General features: G+C 41.6%; 1 protein-coding gene across 1 annotated transcript in view; it reads right to left on the reverse strand.

The window, feature by feature from the left end:
* Positions 1–1,443: 1,443 nt before the first annotated feature.
* Positions 1,444–19,197, reverse strand: part of LOC126545388 (uncharacterized) — a 31,120-nt gene continuing 13,366 nt past the window's right edge. The window contains exons 3-5 of the mRNA XM_055061837.2: positions 14,094–14,239; positions 8,866–8,939; positions 1,444–2,849 (exon numbers count right to left, since the gene is read on the reverse strand). Of these exons, the coding sequence (XP_054917812.2) occupies positions 2,759–2,849; positions 8,866–8,939; positions 14,094–14,239 (311 nt within the window). The 3' untranslated portion in view covers positions 1,444–2,758. The remainder of the gene's footprint in view (positions 2,850–8,865; positions 8,940–14,093; positions 14,240–19,197) is intronic.

The following is a 19,197-nucleotide window of genomic DNA, read 5'->3' on the forward strand; positions in this document are numbered from 1 at the left end:
CATTTTTATACACTGTGTGGACCATACCATTACAACTAGTAAACATCATCTAAAGATGAAAGCAAGAGTGCACGTCCTTTGACAAAAAATAGGGATGTGTGAATATTAAAAATACTTAAGATGAATCAAATAGCCTCTGCTATTCAGCAAATAGTAGTTTTCAGAATTCACTATTTGAATTTGTCAAATATTTTTTCATTAAATGACGAGATCCTCGGATATGTTTGTCAAAACATCGGATAATGACACTTATCGGAGTCTACAGAGAGAAAGCCTAATGCAAGTGGTAACTGTTCTGAACGATTCTGCTGCAGGGGAGTCATGGTTGATTCAAGAGAGCCACCAGTTCCTGTAGCGAATGCTTGAAGTACCAAACTTCTGCTCAATAATTTCCAGTCATCCATTACGGATGCCTTCTCTTCAGGTGGCCTATGAATTTGTTTTCTCAATTTAGGTTACTTACTTTATTTGTACAATCTTACCATGTTTCATGGCACTGAAAGCCAGGTAGATAAGCAAGGACAGAAGCAGAACGAAAAGGACAACACAAATCACGTTTCATTACAGTCATTATCACGATGTGCCAGATATGATCACCTTCCATTTTTTTTTTTCTCATTTCCAAGCTGCCGAGTTGTCCGGAGCTCCAGTTGTAAACTGCACTATGTGCATCAACTAATGCAAAGACTGCCTCCTGCAATTGATAATTGCGTGGCATCTAGTCTGGTCTGGAAGTAAACTTATGTTAGGAACAAAAAAAAACAAAAAAAAACCAGAACACCGACCAAAATGGTGTTAAATATGAGGTTTTACGTGCCAAAACCACTTTCTGATTATGAGGCACGCCGTAGTGGGGGGCTCTGGAAATTTCGACCACCTGGGGTACTTTAACATGCACCTAAATATAAGTATACGTGTGTTTTTGCATTTCGCCCCCATCGAAACGCGGCCGCCGTGGCCGGGATTCGATCCCGCAACCTTATGCTCAGTAGCCCAACACCATAGCCACAGAGCAACTGCGGCGGGTCCCAAATGGTGTCCCAAAAGGGCGTAACGTTTCGGCTTAAACACTTCTGTCTAAGTTTCCACATGGAAAGCTTTCACGTGGAAGCCAAAACGTCAACTCCTTTGAGAAAGCCACTTTGATCAGCATTTTTGTTTTTTGTTCCTAATACGATGCCTCCTCCTCTTCTTTTAACTGAACAGAGTCCACACAACTTTTATATATCGCTTTGTTTAAATATGAGGAAATATTCAGATTTAATTTAATATTTGAAGGTAGTTTTTTTAATTATTTGTATTCGGTTCGATTTGGAAATCTCACTATTGAGCACCTGCACATAGAAGTGAATGCCAGCAGCCAATTTCAGGCCACGGCACAGGCCTTTACTTTTTGTGACAGGCTGCCTATTACTTTGCTGAAAGTGCACAGAAGAGAAAATATTTTAGAAAAATATATCTACATCTTTATTTATGCTTCTATGTTTGCAAATTCACCACACTAAATGTAGCTGTAAAACAGAAATAAACAAGAAACAGAAAAGTGATTTGCAAGCAACAATCAAAGGGACATTAAAGAGAAAAATGATTTAAGCTGTGTCACTAAATTACCCTTCCACAATAATAATAATAATAATAATAATAATAATAATAATAATAATAATAAACACTTACTGTAAGACACTTTGTAAGCCAAAAGATATGTAAAAATGAAAGACCGGTGGCAAAACCACTATGAAGTTCTTGTGCTAGCTTGCTCTGATGCCATTAATTTTAACCCTGTCTACTTGGGCCTAGATAAATTCCTATCTGTAAAAATGGGATACATTGTAGTCTAAGAGAGCCAAAGACTCAACTTTGCAAGTTTCAACACATTTACTGAGCCACAATGGCCCAAACGCAAAAAAGTACTTTGAAATCTGTGATGCCACACTGACTTACAGGTGGTCGGGTTTTGGCATGAAATTAAGAAATGTGAACTTCAAGCTTCATTTCCTCTTCTAATAATCAACTTGTTGCTGCAATGTTAATGAAAGTAGAGTTCTTCAAGGATACTTCATTAATCTAAACTAATTCAGCGCTTCTCTTTAGTGTCCCTTTAAGCAAAAAAGAAAAGACGCTCATAGAACATTACACATTTGCACTAATAAGAACTGTGGCAGCTAAAAACTGAGTGTTTACACATCTAATATGCAATGTGGAATGCACCATTCTACTATCACTGAAAACTGAAACAATATGATGTGCCTTGTTCACACCGTTCAAATGATTTCTCATTACTAGACAGTGCAACTCCAGAAATGTGTTCCTTAACCGTTAAAAAAAAAAAAAAAGCTTCATATAGCCCCTTAGACTGCTCAGTTCCACTATTTGCCCAAAATGGTGCTCTAGACAATTTCTTAACACACTAATGAGAGCAAAATGACAGGTGTCCTATACAAATATTTTAAACTATATACAACACATGCAAGCAAACAGTGCTTGACAACAGGCCATCACAATAAGTGACTGCATGCAGCAAAATGTCAAGTGTCTACAGTTAGGCTCGAACCATTCAAGTAATTACACACTTGCATCTGGCAAAATACACCAGTACACAACAATGCATCCTAACCCTACATGATTCATCCTTGGCACACATCAATAGAATAACTGTCTACATTGGATCACATGAACCAGATAATGTGTGTAGTACCCTGCCCTCCTCTTTTCTATGCTGGAATGAAAAGTTAGAATGTCTAGCAATGGTCAGGAGTGATCAGGAAGGAAAGCCGTAGACGCTGTCAGAATCAGACTCCTCTTTTGGTGTCATGTTGAGCCTTGATTTCACAGAGTCCATGCTGCTTGAGCTGGGAAGGAATGAATAACGAATTTATAAGGTTGAATATTACATCAATGGTGCCACTCAACAGACTATATGTAGCGTTGAGAGAGAAAAATTCTCAGCATGAGAAGAAGTGAACCAAAGATATTGGCACACTTTCAGAGCTGTTTACTGGTTATTAGTGTTCATAAACTAGAATTTTCTATGCATGGCTTTGACAAAATATCATTGTTGATTGTGGGGGTGACTGACTGGCCAACCAGCACCTCAACTCAAGAAAGTTCAAAGAGTCACTAAAAGCAAAATACACTTACTGTAGCGGGCAATGGCAATTTGTATACAAGTAATGCACATCTGGAAATGTCATACTGCTACAAATATAGTGCAGTGTGTAGAAACTCTATATTTCATTATCATGTGAACTGCACCACAGTCATTGCTCCACGCTGATCCTCGGACAGTGTGAACTCATTGTTTTGTCGCTATGAAAGCTATCTGACCTGGTGGTCGGCTTTCCCTACATTATGGGAGTTTTCATATCTTTTAGAAGTTAACGACCCACAACTGGTGCCATAAAAGCTGGGATACAGCAGCCAGGGCGGGCCACTGTAAATATTCTGATGATTCATGCTGGTGCAAACTTCTCTCCAAGATGACCCCGCTCAAAACACAATTACGACGCAGGACAACACTATGAGCAAAGCTGGATGTCCTCCTGGACAAAGTCAGAAGTTAGCTCAGGAATCGAGTGCACTGTTTGTTTAGAGAGGATAGAGTACCTTTCAAGCGAATCCAGAAACTTGACAAGCACAGCTTCGCTACTGTTCAAGTAAACAGCCAAGTAGTGAGCCCCAGTGAACTTTCCCCAACCTTTATCTACTTATAGCACAATGTATGCTACACGAACGAAGTCACTGAAGCTTGAGCTTGAGATATTTGACAGGCATCACCGAGATTGGCATTTTGTAGCCAATTTAAATCTGTCTACATGAACTACAAGCCAAGGCATGCTGAAAAGTTCTATTACTTGAGTCTTGTAAGTGGACAGGTTTTGTCTGCAGTGTTTGGAGTGATAGAAAGTGACGAGTGAAACAAGGACGCAATGGAGATTCTACGCAAATTGATTTTTGTACACGGACATTTCAAAGCCCTCACTGACTTGAAATCTGTTTTGTCATCATCCAAAACCACATATTCAGTATGTCACATGAGCATAAGATAATCCCTTTGCAGCCACTAGCATTTCTGTGGTGCCTGACCTGCTCCCCCTTCACTACGAGAGCCCTTCAGCACCTCTTTTACCACCAAAGAAATGTTCTCCCTCAACGAACACTGCGACAGTCCCAGCTATAAAGGCGAAGCTAACACCCCTTACCAGGTTTAAGGGGTCCCTGAATCACCATCAGCTTGAAAATGAATTACATAGTGGCTGATGTGTACTAGTGCATAATAAACATATAGCCACAAGAATTATTTGAAATGATGCAGTAGTAGCCAATTTACAGGCGTTAGATGAACGACTACGCAGCTGTCGCCGTTTCCCACTCGCCTTTGCTATCTTCCCCAACTCTATGTAGTGCCGCAAAAACTACGGGTTGCATCAACACACCATAAGAAAAGCTCCTTCACTATCCGCCCCTAATCGCCCTCTACGTGACGCCGACTGAATGGAAGCTTCATAAAAGGTTTAGTGGCACACAATGGGCAAGCACACCTCTATTCTTTATATACACAGTCACCTCTCATCATATCGGAACTGTCATCTCTTGTCAACCAATCAATAGACAGCATTTACACCTGCTGACGTCACCTGGAGACACCCTGCTGACATCACTATGTGGGAAAAGGCACTGGAAAGGCCACGAGAGGAGCACAGGATTGTTTTTTGAATTTGTGGTGTCCTCATGGCACATAGTGCTGTCGTGGTGTTCTTACGGCACATAGTGCTGTCATGCTCGCAAAAGATGATTGCCACCACATTCTGTGCACAATGCGTGCGTTTATTTGTAACGTACAAAAAATGTCACAGGTGGTCCAGGGGCCCTTTAAATTACTTCGCACTAGTACATTTCACGATGCCATGAAGGTTGGCACCACATTTATACAAATGACTCAGTAACATCCACTTCTACAATAGGCGTCTGGAATAAATACCCTAAAGGAACAATTTTAGCGGGGCTCGCTGAAGTGCTGCAGCTACCATGTGCTGGAGTGGCACATGGTTACTCATCGCAAGTGGTGTTCATGGCTTTTTCTAAAAGGGATAGGTCAGCCTTCGTGAGAGCCATTGTGTGGAACTTTCAACGTGCTCTCTGATGCAGCAACAGTACAGACCTATTCGAAATATCAACCAAGAAAGTGATTTTTACATGCAGAGTGACCTTGCAAGGAGTCATCATACATGTCTACACTGTATTTGACTAAATGTTGCCCATACAAACTACTTCTTTCAATATATGTGATCGACATGATTGCCACTGTGTGGTTTATGCAATTTATCAAGTTTTGTGCATCTGCAAGTGCTTTGTGACAACAAGAGCGGTCCTCAAGTCTTTAAGACTATGTGGCAGCTCCACCACATTTTTAGACCTTGGAGCAGTGCTGGTGTGCTTCACATGCAATGAAAGTGCGATTAGTCTTCCACCAGTGCACTTGCCTTAACCAGAAAAAAATAAAAAAATTAAATTATGGGGTTTTACGTGCCAAAACCACAATCTGATTATGAGGCATGCCGTAGCGGGGAACTCCAGAAATTTGGACCACCTCGGGTTCTTTAACGTGCACCTAAACCTAAGTACACAGGTGTTTCTGCATTTTGCTCCCATCGAAATGCAGCCGCCGTGGCCGGGATTCGATCCAACGACCTCGTGCTTAGCAGCCCAACATCACAGCCACTCAGCAACCATGGCTCGTGATGAAATTTTTTTCCTGTTTTCTTGAGCTCAAAAAAAAAAAGTGTTTCAGGGCCCCTATAAGTGAGAGAAATCCTGATTTTGATGTCGTGTGTGGTCATCCAGCAAAAAACATGTCAATGTGTCACCATCTCAGACTGGGAAACAATGCTCTGCGCATGGTGCTTCATATGAAGATCAACACTATGAGAAACTCGTGCGTCCGAATCCATTCAATACCAACTGCTTCACAGACTGCCATAAGATGCGAGATAGTTCACCTGTTAAGTTCCAGTTTGTTCAGTGTGAAAATGTGAATATCAAAACATTGTTTTGTGCTAGATGCTTGTTTCAGTTTTTTTAAATGAGCCTACAAATCTTAGCTGGGGTAGCAAATCATGTGAGAGTAATTTTGCATGTTCTTACCTTGGAAACAAGTACTTCCAACTGCGATTCAAATGTTTTTCTTCAGGCAAAAAAAAGTTAAGGCTGGTGATCACTTCCATGGCATTAGATGGGTTTTTACAATTCAAAGTCGTGCCATTTAAGCTTTGCTAGGCACCAACAACATTTCAACAAGTTATGGACCTTGTGGTGGCAGGACTGATATGACAGATTTTCCTTATCTACCTAGCTGATGTTTTTGCTGCTATCATTGATGAGCCACCCCAGAGGCTGCAACTGATGGCATAATTGTCTGCATGCAGGAACACAACTAAGCAATCAAGTCATCAGGGCTCGCCCTAAAACTGGAAGAGTGCCACTTCACCTATAAATAACCGCCATTTCTTGAACATAATTAGCCATGATGGTGTTACACAGCAGCCATCGCAAGTTTCCCACCACCCATTGATGAAAAGGTCTTTCACAGATTTCTGGCGTTCTAGCTAAATTACATATGTGTAGTGAGGGATTCCTTGTGAAATGCAGAGCCCCCCACGCACTCCACAAAAGGCCATGTGCAGTTCACGTGGAAGTAGCCCAAAGAAGAGTTCAAGAAACTTTCAAGGCCACTTGCAGTTAGTGATGAGGATGATGACCCGAAGACCCACACAGGTGCTAACAGCAAAGAATTGGGTGCTGTTCTGGTTCAGAAGAACTGGCTCAACTGAGTCACTGCGTGCACAAGCTAGTCTCATAAAAAGCAGAAGCACACTATAATACGACCAAAAGCAAATTCAGCGATGATTAAAATAGTCCCTAATGCGAAATTTGAGCGCAGCTCTAACGTGTTTTCATTTCTCGATATATTGGCTGGCGTGGACAATCAGTCTCATGCGGCACGCTGAAAACGGAGCAAAACGTGGCGCCACTGCCTCGCTAATCTGGAGACTGCGAGAGCCAGCCTGTGGGGCCAGCGCGTGGGTGACGTGTGGGCGCGATTCAGAGAAGCCGCCACCGACAAACCTCCCAGACGGTGCGCGCTACTCTGGCGCCATCTCGTAGCGACCGATGTTGCACTACGCTTTTCTCACACTTTCACCATACCCTGCTCTGCTTTCCACCTAATAGCTCCACTGCACCCTCCTCTCCACTTTCCTCCTCGAGCCTCTTCTCTCCCGCCGCTTTTTTCATCCCCCACTGCGCACCGTGTTCACTCTCATCTTTTGCTGTACTTGTTCGCTCAGTTACGCCGGGAATGCCGACACTCGCCACAGGAACGGGTGCCTAAGAGCTGCGCTCTAAAGATCATGCAGATCCCGCACACTGTGGGAATCAATGTAAGTGAAGCTTTTATAAACCGGCAAAATGAAATGATGCATCCTTGATCCCCAGTGGACTTTTGTGACTAATGCGCTCGAAAACCGTGAGGCAATGTGGCAGAGGAACGCGAAGCAGCACCACCTTCAATTACAGCATTTAAACCTTCTCATGCCAAAAAGCTCTCGTGTGAAAGCACATGCGCCTAATCAGAACTGCCGCCCACATTTGCTTTTGCACGCTTGTGTTGTCACATGCGTGCTTTTGCACGCAGATGCTGCGAGCTGTGGTATTTGTGCCAATTGTCTCAAACATCTGCTTGGTGTTAGCACTAGAGTAGCATGAGAGAAGTATGAGTGTGGTTCTGGCCTAATGGTTTGAGCATCGGGCTGTGGTGCTAGGACACAGGTTTGATACCACCATCGGACACATTATTATTTATTTTCTGTGTGTGAGCTATCCAGCAAGACCACAGTACGTACCACAGCTTTTGGGTCACCATTCACTGCATCTGTATGTCACGCGACGTCATGAAAACTGCAATAACGCCCAATCTAATATGATATGTCCACACTGATTATGCATGATTAGACCGAACGAAAGAAAAATAAGAATTTCTGATTCGACGTTTTTTCGCCATTAGCGAAAAAGGCATCGTTTGATCAATTGTTATTGGTAAAACGTTCTTGGGCTACGCCCACTTTATCTGTCTGTCACGCGACGTCACAAAACCCCGAAAGCTCATCATGTCAAAGTGACGTGCACGCGTTAAAGATGCATTAGTATGCCGAACAAAACTGAAAGCTTTTCTGAATATCCGGAGACTGCCCCGTTCCAAAAGGAGTTGAAAATGGCTACAGCCTGTCGCTGTGGCACTGGCTAGTCGGAGCTGCCAGGGAGCATGGATTTATTTGCGTATAAGATTTTACATGGCAGTAAAACATTATAGACTCCTTCCGGCATGTATACGACATCGCTCTGCCAACTCTATTTTGCTGAGGATCCGTTTTAATGGCATTTTTAACCTTCCATTGTATGCTGTCGCGATTTTCGACCCGCCAACGCAAGCTAAGTAAGATGAAGTGTACCAATCGCAGCCCCCGGCACCATCCTCCTCATCCGGCTATCTAGTTTCATTGCACTGGCACGGCCCCATTGAAACTCTCTCCTCTCTTACAGACAGGCACTCATCATGGAAAAAAATTACGCTGATCCCATGCACTGTGGTAATCGCTTTAAAAAATCTTAACTCTTTGTGGAGGTGGATGCTACTTGGCCCCAATTTTCAGGCCCAATTTTGATGTTCAGTGCGTAGATCACAGTGCGCAAATGACAGTGCTACACTGTGACCTACAGGGAGTGGGGAAACCTCATTGAAAAAAAGCCTTCAGCCTTAATTAAATAAAACAACGTGGTAAAGAGAGCGCTAGCCCCTTGCAGTGGCATTACCTGGGAAAATCTATAACTTTCTTTGACCTCTTCTTCTTCACCGTGCTTTTCGGTGGTGCCATGCATGGAGCAGCCTGCATTGGGAAAATAAACCATGAATGAATGCTGAAACCAGAAAAGATATATTCTAAACTAACTGTACTAAAATATTCCCTACATAGGACCACATAATGGTTAATACAGCACTATCAGCTGAGAGTGATACTCCCAAAACAGGAAAATCCATTCCTTTTAACTGGTTATCATTACATCTACACTCCATCTCGCAAGTCATTTGCAGCACTGCCGAAGGTGCGAGGCGTATACAGGCAATATCAATTGAGCGAACATAGTTTAACTGTCTGACTAATGGCAGGATTAGATGCTTGGTACATGATGTGTTCGAGCAATATGTGACATGTTAGGACCTTTGCACATACACGTCATATACTACCACAAATTCTGCAGCTGCTGAGCAGACGACGTGGCGCAGATGAACAGGTCTCGAGTGACATTCGGCCTACCTATTGTCTAAGAAGTCTTGCAGCTTCGAAATTGCTGCAAACGAGTTGCGAGATGGAGTACAGACACTTTAGAACACAAGTACCTGTGCACAGCACTTTGTTTGCTCTATATCTTGACAAGGTACAATGCCAAAAGTTTTTAAACGGCTGTTTATCAGGTTGGGCATTGAAAACATACAAGCATGGTGCATAGATCAAGCAGTGTTGATCTTGCCTGCAAACATTACCACCAGTGCATGCTGTGAAAACAGCTGAAAATCCAAACCAAGACCTTTGTGCCCCTGTTCTCAGAGGACCTACTATCCCTGCCAGCAGAGACATCACAGATGTCACCTCTGTGTCACATGCAAAATAAGCCTGCAATGCACAAAAAGTCAGTAGCAACATCAACACATTGAGAATTCCTGTGAAATGCACAGAGTGTGTAAAACAAATCTCTGGAAATGTGATGCACAAGAAAAGTGGGGAGAGAAAAAAAAAGGAGGTGGGGGTAAAAGTCATGTGAGCCCTTGGGTCTGAAATGAAAGAAGGTAGGGGAAGGATGTCGATGATAGTGCCTCCTTGCACTATCACCTCGCAACATTTCTTCGGCTTCTAACTTTGCTATTAATAAACCCTATGGGGTGCTTCTTACAGGCAGCTGCAAGAACTACCGCCCATGGCACGCAAAGATGGCACAAGTGCTGGTGCGCATGCATGAAATTCTCAGCTGTCAGAGTTGCCTTGACATCACTGTAGGAAGATTGAACTTAGGCTGTTTGTGGTCTCAGTGTCTTTCGTGATGGCCATGGCCGAGTTTGGGAACGAATGTCTCTGCACCCCTTTTAAAAAATTCTTGCAGTAGAATGCCCCCTGGGAGGCACTTTACAACTTCCAGAGCCCAGTAAAAATTTTCAACCAAGACTGGTAAGGGGCCCTATAGGACTGCACAGCCTTGTGTCTATCGGTGTGAAACAATAGACTGTTCTCAAGAATGACAATTGTTAGAAAACAAAATATGCGCGCAGCTAGGCGCTTCTTATGAGTTGTGAATGAGAAAGCATTAATGCCCAATTGAGTGCCGCTGAGCAGTCCTTCGAGATTTGCGCCGCGAGTATGTACAATAGCGGTACATGCTGCCCGAGCCAGCAAGAAGCAGCAGCCTGTGGTGCCAATGCCACATGACACTGATGACCTGCACCACGAGAGACCGAGGAAGCAGCAGTGGCCACAAAGGCCAGCAGGTGCAAGCAGCAGCTAAGCCCAGTGGGGGTGAGAAAGAGAGATAAAGACCGGGCACCGGCTCCTGAGAGCGAGGGTGACATGGCATTGCGGTGATGTCCTCTCCCCTCACTGAACACATGGTGTGCTACTGCGACAGTGGGTGTTCCTCTTTGCTAGCTCTGCTCCGTCGAAGTATACTCATGACTTGGCATCGCAGCCAATGGGACTTAGGGACCGTTTGCTGCTACAGACTATAGGCACCGGCTTTTTTGCTCAATGGGCCATTTGATGCTTTCGCATCAAAAACCAAGGCCATGATTTTAGTGTTTAGGGAACTAAATAAAGTTATACAATGTTCAGCAAGCCAAAGAAGGTCTGAAATCTGTGCTTCCTTCTGCAGCAGTTGAACTCTGAAGATCAGGCTGGATAACATCCAGATGGTTCATCTATATTCAACCGATTAAACAGCCTGACCTGACCTGGACCTGGCAAACCAACACAGCAGTGAAGAGCTCAGGAATAATTGTGACCACCTGTGGTGAACCCTAACATACACCCAAAGCACAGTACCCTATCATTTCTGCATTCCACCTCCATTGAAGTGCTACTGTTGCTGATAGGGAATGAACCTTCTGCATAATATCCTAAGAAAAAATTATTCTGGGGTTTTACGTGCCAAGCATAATATCCTGTGTGAAATTATGGAGCGTGCCCATGTGACCATCTGTAATGTTGTAAGGCCGTATACAAATAGTTTAGGCTAGCATTTTGAGTTCATTTTACACCCAATTTTTACACGCAATTTTTGTGTTGTATGATATTCTTTTTTCAATTTATTCTCTTTTTCAATGTTATGTACAGCATCCAAACATACATTGCCACGTCAGGAGGGAGGCTAAAGGCTGTATATGCCTGACGAGACCTATCCTCCTCGTGGTGACAAAGAGTGCATTTGAGACAACAAGCTTTCTTCTAAAGTAACATTAAAATCGCACAAAAAGAAATTATACTGATACATGATCTGATACTGTGATCGCATCAATATATGAGCTGCTTACTTTTGCTTAGAGTTAATGCAAACGATGATAACGCTGGAGGGCCACATTCTTTATGTGGTATCATTTAAGTGGTTTAGACCGATGCAGATTGCTCATTGTTGAACAGTTATACAGTGCAGGTTGCATGCTCACTTTGGAATCACATTTTATGTTGGAAGTAGCACATTACTAGTAACAAAGAAAAAGCGGGAACAAGTGAGAGACAGGGAGAAAAGCTCAGACACACACAGACAGAAAAAAGCTAACTGCTGTTGTAGTCTTTAAAGCTTTGCAGTGAGAAAATTTTATTCACTTAGCAGTCACTGTGTAACTACATGCAACAAATAAAATATGTCATACCCTTTGGACACTGAAACAAGCACCACTTATGTGCACAAATGCATTATGAACAATTTAGTATTTACATAGTGCTCCTACATACTACAGTCACAGCTATATTTAGTAAGGGCATTGCCTTACTTGAAGCATTCTCCCAGGCAGAGACATGGATTTGTGCCGCAGGCCACCTAGTAGGACACTGTTTCTTTGCTGGTTGCTTGTTATATTTTGATTGCTATAAGCTATGCATTCCTTGCTTTGAGTACTTGCGAGATCTCTGTTCTCTTCACAACAAAAATTTGTGGATGGGCACTTCAATTTTGTATTTTTGCCTATTGATATCTTAAGAAATGCTCAATCAACATATGATGTGACATGCTTATGTCCTCATTTTTCAAAGCATGAACTTAAGGATTTGACAGAATCCCGTCTGGTCAGGAAGAGGCATGGTGGAAAAAGGGAACCCCAACGACGAACATATTTTTTTAGTGAAAAATTAAACGAAACTTCAGCTATCACATGAGAGCCTTGTTCACAACGAGAACAATACGAATGAGCAGATGGGTATGTAGGCTTGAATAGGTCACGCAAGCATCGGATGCACACATGGACGCACATGGCTGAAGCAGCATGCTGCGTGTTAAGATGAAACTACCGACAACAGAAGCCTCAGGAAACCAGAATAACATGCTTTCTACACCATTTGATGAATGCTCTCACAAGGTATAACTCACACAATGGATGTTTATGTGTCGCCTGAAAAAAGGCACATATTGTACAGATTCATTCTGTGCACTGAAATGACCTATCCTTGGATTCATTGAACACAAGTCATTTCCACAGAATATTTGCAGCAAAAATAAATATATATTTTTTTCGCACTGCAGCAAAGTGCACTTGCTACCCTTCTATGGTCATGTTGTGCTCTCATGTCCTACACACAAAGCACTGCGTCCCGTAGCAATGATAAACATGAACATACTTCGAAAGAGGCCGAAAGTGGCATCACATAACCACAAAAAATGTGCCATTTACTGTGACTGGAGAAATGCCTAACAGAGTTTTGGTAACCATCTTAAGCACCACAAGGTGGTGGGCAAATTAGTGATCTTAACCCCTTAAGGAATCTTGACGACCTCCACTCGCCATGAGTGATCATCACTTTTCGATTTACTATAAGCACCCCCTCAAAACGTGGATAACGGTGGACATTCGATCATTATCATTGCTTTTATTGAATTAGATTTCCCACAATATTTGCAGACATATTTCTGTGTTTTAACTATGTTATTAAAGCACATGAAGTAAAAAAGATGAGTCACTATAGCAGCTTCCTAAAAATAAAGAAAAATAGCTTTAAAGTTTAATATCCACGTGAACAACATAGAGGTGGACGAACAAAACAGCTGGAATTAGTGTTATTTTGCATCTGCTGTTTTTACTGTTCTCTCCATGCTACCTATGTTCTATTAGAAATGGGCAACATGTGCTTTTTAATTATTGAATGCTGATGTGCAAATATTTTAAATTTCGCATATGAATTGAATAGTCTTATTTTTAATTCGTATTCGATTTGAAAATTCATTATTCACAATTGTTGAACACTTATTTCTATTTGAACGCAAAGGATAACAACACTTATGGTTTACACGGAGAAAGACCTATGCAAAGTGGCAATTGTTCGAAACGTTTCTGCTGCACGAATACCATTATTGTGTGTAAGCGCCAGTTCCTGAGTAAACACATGGAACAGATAACGTCAGTACAGTAATTTCGTCATTCAATAAGGATGCCTCATCTCTAGGCACTATAAGAATTTGCTGCCTACATTTAAGCAACACAATTTATTATTGCACAATCTCTCCATGTATGCATCCATGAAAACAGAGTGCAATGTGACAGTATAACACTTAGCTTCTTTAACAGAAACACAATACCGTATATGCATCTGGTAATGTGCTGCTCCTTTGTTTCTTTACTGTAATTGCCATGGTGCACCAGATATGATCATCTTTCCTGTTTACAAGCTCCTCAGTTTTGAACCTGATATTCATAGATATTGAATTCACGAATATCAGCTGACCCACCCTTTATGCAAGAAAAACACTCTAAAGGTTCCTTTTACGCTAAAAAGACTGATGCTTACACCATCAGCAACGCTGTCAGCAGAACCCCAGGGCTTCAGCTTCTGGACTCCAAATGGATTTGTGAGAGCTGCTGCAGTGCGCTTCACTCTACTGTTGAACGACCCCATCCGCATGAAGCCCAAGTCTTTTTCAAGGCTCCGAGAAGCTGCGAAAAACCAGCAAAAAGCATTGTCACTCTCACAACAGAAAACAAGTTACAATAAAACACGGAAGCAATCCAACTCATGATATTTACTTCTAAGCAAAGCAGATTCAACAGTCACAAACAAACAAGAAAAGGAATACCATTCCCAAGCTTCCACAGATAATAAAACAAGCAATTCACACAAAAAGCAAGATATCAAGAGAACTCATCCCTGTAACATCACAAACAAACAGATCAAAAGGAACCAAACAGAACTATGGTTGTTTTCATGAAGGGCACATAAACATTTCCCATGTATGCATTAACTTTGATAATACCAGCATACTGGCTCAGTGGCCATGACCTTATGCTGCTGATCACGAGGTCTCAGGATCAAATCCTGGCTGCGGTGGCTACAGTCCAATGCAGATGAAATGGGCAAATGCCTGCAGTTAACCCAAAATCCTCGACTACAACTCCCTCATAGCCCAGAATGCAGGCTCCACCCTTAAACCCCATTAAAGAATTCTTCAATTTAAATAACTGTTTCAACATAGCAAACTTAAGATGCCACAAGATGCCTGAGCATGTTACGTGCCACACTTTATTTAAGAACAAAATTTTACAAGGAAATGTGAAAGGAACATTTACTGTAAGCCAAGTCTACGAAAGACTCCCAGCAAAGCACACCTACAGTCAGCATAGAGCGATTGTGGGATACAGGTACCACAAAAGCCGAACTGCAGCACAGTTTTAGCCTGCAGCCAGTAGAACAGTACGGCTCTATGTTGGTCACATACACTAGTACAGGTAGCAAATCTGAAATCGAGGCCCAGGCTCAAGAAATATTCAGATTTTTCTCAGACCCTGTGCCTCAAACTTTTGATGTCCACTGTAACATTTCATGTATTGAGGAACATATTCAAAGATCATTTTATTGTGCAACCTCCCAGATTATTGGATAATCCTTGCAGCTTTCCGTATTTTGGAATAAAGGTACCAAAATAGACAAGCACAACTGCATTGTCAATGGCTGCAGTACTGCTTTACAAAGCATAGAGACCGACGGCATCTAGTGGCTCATAAACAAAGGTATTTAATGATGAGAGTTTCAAATCGGAGTCTTAAGGAATGTGATGCAGCTACGATGGCAAGTAATTTGATGTCCGCTCCTTTTCTGTGAAGTTATGAATGTGATCACCTGATCAGACATCTAAAGTGCATTTACGGCAATGGAACAACGCTACACTGCCACAAAATATTAGCACAGTATTAATAGAAGATTTTAACAGCAACTGCTTGAACTGCAGAAAACCTTAAAAGTTAGGGAATAAGCGGTGTAGCTGAAAATGGTTATACTAAATTTTTGCTGTAATGTGCCAGCAAAGTCTGTAGGAATCAGACAAAATACCGATTCCAAATATAGAGCCCACACTGTTTATTTTGATGAAAGCTGCACACCACTGTCCAGAACAGTTTTTTAAACCAATACATGAATCAGCAGGAGATAATAGCCTTGAATTTTATTTACACAATTATGCTTATGTGGTGGAAAAGAAAAAAAAAACACAATGCAAGTATTTAAAGGATAGTTTCCCAAGAATGTAGTATGATGCAATACACATTAGTAAGGTAACAACTTTTTATGTAAGTAACTCACTACATGACTTCAGTTGAAAAATAAAAGGTGAGGAAAGTGAGTGTAGTTTGTGTTACAAGGTTGTCACCACCCTAAAAAGCAACGCACACAGTTTCATCCAACAGAAATGCTTAAACAAATACATTACAGTGTTCCCAGAATACTGCATGAAAGCAAAAATATATGTTGACCACAGAATACTACAGCCAAAACCCCCAAGGGTTTAGTGGGTGTCATGGGTGCAATACAGAGGAATATGGGGTACAGATGCTGCCACCATCAAAAGCATGCAAAATAAAAAAAAAAAGAGGGAGACTTTTGCGTGAACACAAACACTTGGTAGAAAAAAAAAAGAAGTGCCACAAAAACATCGAGCAACAACAAAGTTTGGCCAGGTGCACTGTAATGTAGGAGGCAGAAGTTGTTAAAAAAATAGACAAAGCACCAAAAGCAAGAGACACATTCCACAGTGCTAAGCCAAAGGCAATCCTTACCTCAAGATGATGAAGCCTGAATGCCAATGTGGCAGCCTCCCATAAAATCTGTCACAGAATGGGCCTGGGTAAGGTTTGTCCCCATAATGAAAGTATACACGTGCTCATAATGACAGGCACCCTGTCACAGAATGCACGGCACTCAAATCCACACTGACAATGTCATAAAAATAGAATGCATGCCTTTATTTTTCAAAACTTGACAAGAACACATTTCTAAGGCACAGCCACAAACAGAGATCAGAGAGTCAAAAAAAAAATTACATCTATGAGAACAGAAAAAAGATTTGATTGCCAGGTGCTACAGCTCAGTCATTACACCAAGAAAAGGTTCGTCAAAGAAATGTGCTTTCACATTATCAAGACAAACCTTTCATTGCAGCCCTTGTCAAAAGTATGGCGACTACTCTGTGCATGGTCACACCATTTTCCAAGCTGCGTGGGCCTGCTGCTCCCTTAAGAGCTCCAGCACTCTACACTACAAAATTCGAAGTATAAGGCCTCAACAGCAGTAATAAAAACATAGCAGCCCCATTAGCATGCCCAAAGAAAGCTCTGCTGGTCTCACATATGCGATGGCCACTACACTTTTGACAAAGACTGGACATGTGTTCAGCTCAGACCCAGATCATCAATAACAATGGTTTAGCCAAACGATAAAGTGACCATCGAAGTACTGATTTGATATCTCGACAAACTGTCTTGCACACAATGCTGCATAAATAGAAAATTAGGACGACTGAACGCAAACAAAACCAGTAACCCTTTCAGCGTCACTGACGTATCAGCACAGTTCCCCATTCCTGTCCCGTCATGTTCGTTTTGACATTCCCTTTGTCAGATAGGAATGCGAGGACCACCCCAAGAGAGAATTTGCCATTACCTGTGTCATTTTCCATTTCTGCACAACCAAAAATAAACTGTTCTTTGTTTTACAATGGTTGAGAAAAAAATCTGATGTTGGGGGGTGCATCACCTACAAAACAACCTGACACTGAAGGGTTCACAAATTTTTTAGACACATTTTTGCAATCGCATACTAAAACTAATCTGAAACCAGGCAAGATGATAAAACTTTATGCAGAAACACTGAAGTATTGTTTGCTTTCATAATATCTACAGAAAGGTACCACTTTTAGCACATTTCCTAGCAATAAGACTTCAGTAACATATTTTAGAGCTTCATACAGAGTCCTCTGGGCATGTATGATGTGGTGCAACTTCAAAATGTTACTTCAGAAAATTCTGGCTGTGACTAAGGATTTCAACGTATTCTACATGGACCACATGTATACAGAAATTAAGCTGTTTTTCAATCGCACCATAGAATATACCCTCCCACCCTTTTTCTTTGTATGCACAAGACCATGTATTTTTATGTGATGGAAGGAAAAAAGGCAGTTCTCAGACTTCATTTGATAACAAGCACAACTAAACAACAGGGAAGGAGAAAGCTACAAATAAGGCAGCATAAGTATCCATAGGCATAATGGTACACATTTGGTCCAGTTGGTGGACATCCCGCTTAGAGAATAGAATTCAGTCAGCAGAGAACGGCAGAAAAAGAGACAGGACAGGCTGGCACACTTTTCCTCTTGTTTTAGCATTTGTTTACAAAGTTTTTGGATGAAAGTGGCTGCTTCCGAGTACATATATTACATTCTTGAGCACACTTCTGGGCTCTTGAAGAATATCACCAGTGATTACATATCATGGATCCATTTGGGCATTTACAAATACATAACATTGTGCAACGTCATGCTTATAAGTGCTTTGTTCATATAGAAACATGGAAACACACGGCCAGGGTTTTCTGCTTGAGGCCAGCAGTTTGCATGGTCGAGGTATGAAACATGCCAACAATGAAAAGTGCATGTCAGGCATTACAACCTAGTTGCCATTGGAATGTCTAAATTGGAATCAAAGGGTAGAGCACTCACTTTTCCTGAGAACACCAAGGGTGCTTTCATATCCTTACTCTCACTACAGGTGCTCAGCTGTCCATAACACCCTCCATATTCTACTATAAGACTAGCAGTTTGTAAGCCTAAAAAATTCACAATAAAGAAAGGACATAAGGCAGAAATATTAAATGAAATGCAATGCCCCATAAACGCCGAAATACTATACCTGTAAAAATCTAGCATATATATACAGTGTAACATGAGTTATACATACAACTTTTGGAGGGCAACACAAAAGCAGTGTGGTCCTCCTCACAAGATGTATGGAATTCCTAAACAGTCTTTATATGTGTTATCTGTTGAACTGTGACTAAGCTATACTTATGCAGGCACAGCAGATGCTGTTTGTAAGAAACAAAAAAGAATTACGAAAGCTGGTTCATCCTGTTCACTGGTTAAGTTAAACAGAAATGCCCCATTTACAATGTAACACACCATAAAAGCCAGACCATTTTAAAAACACAGTTTTTACTGTTGGTAACCACCAACTCCGAGTAGAGAAAGTATGTTAAAAGCCTACATTATTTTGCAGTTAAAGTGTGTCCGGAGCCAAGAAGTCACCTTCCCTTCTCTTCCTTCCTCTTTTCTTATAACATAAACATGATTGTTCATACCCACTAGCATGCATTAAACTTGTGTTTATACATCGTTTCCATTGCCACATTTAGACCTTCCTTACAAGACTTAGGAAAGTTAAGCAAATGTAACCCGAAGTTGAGAAAATGCAACATGGTGTGCGTGAATAAGAGCACTTGAATCATATGTCTAACTGCTTTTAAGTACAATATTTACTGCTTCAAGCTAGCCTGCCTGCACACACATTTTTTTTTTTATTTGAAAAACACCAGGTAGACAAATTGAGACAATGAGCCTGGCCACATC

The sequence above is a fragment of the Dermacentor andersoni genome, chromosome 1 (genome assembly GCF_023375885.2).
Source record: "Dermacentor andersoni chromosome 1, qqDerAnde1_hic_scaffold, whole genome shotgun sequence".
Lineage (NCBI taxonomy): Eukaryota > Metazoa > Arthropoda > Arachnida > Ixodida > Ixodidae > Dermacentor > Dermacentor andersoni.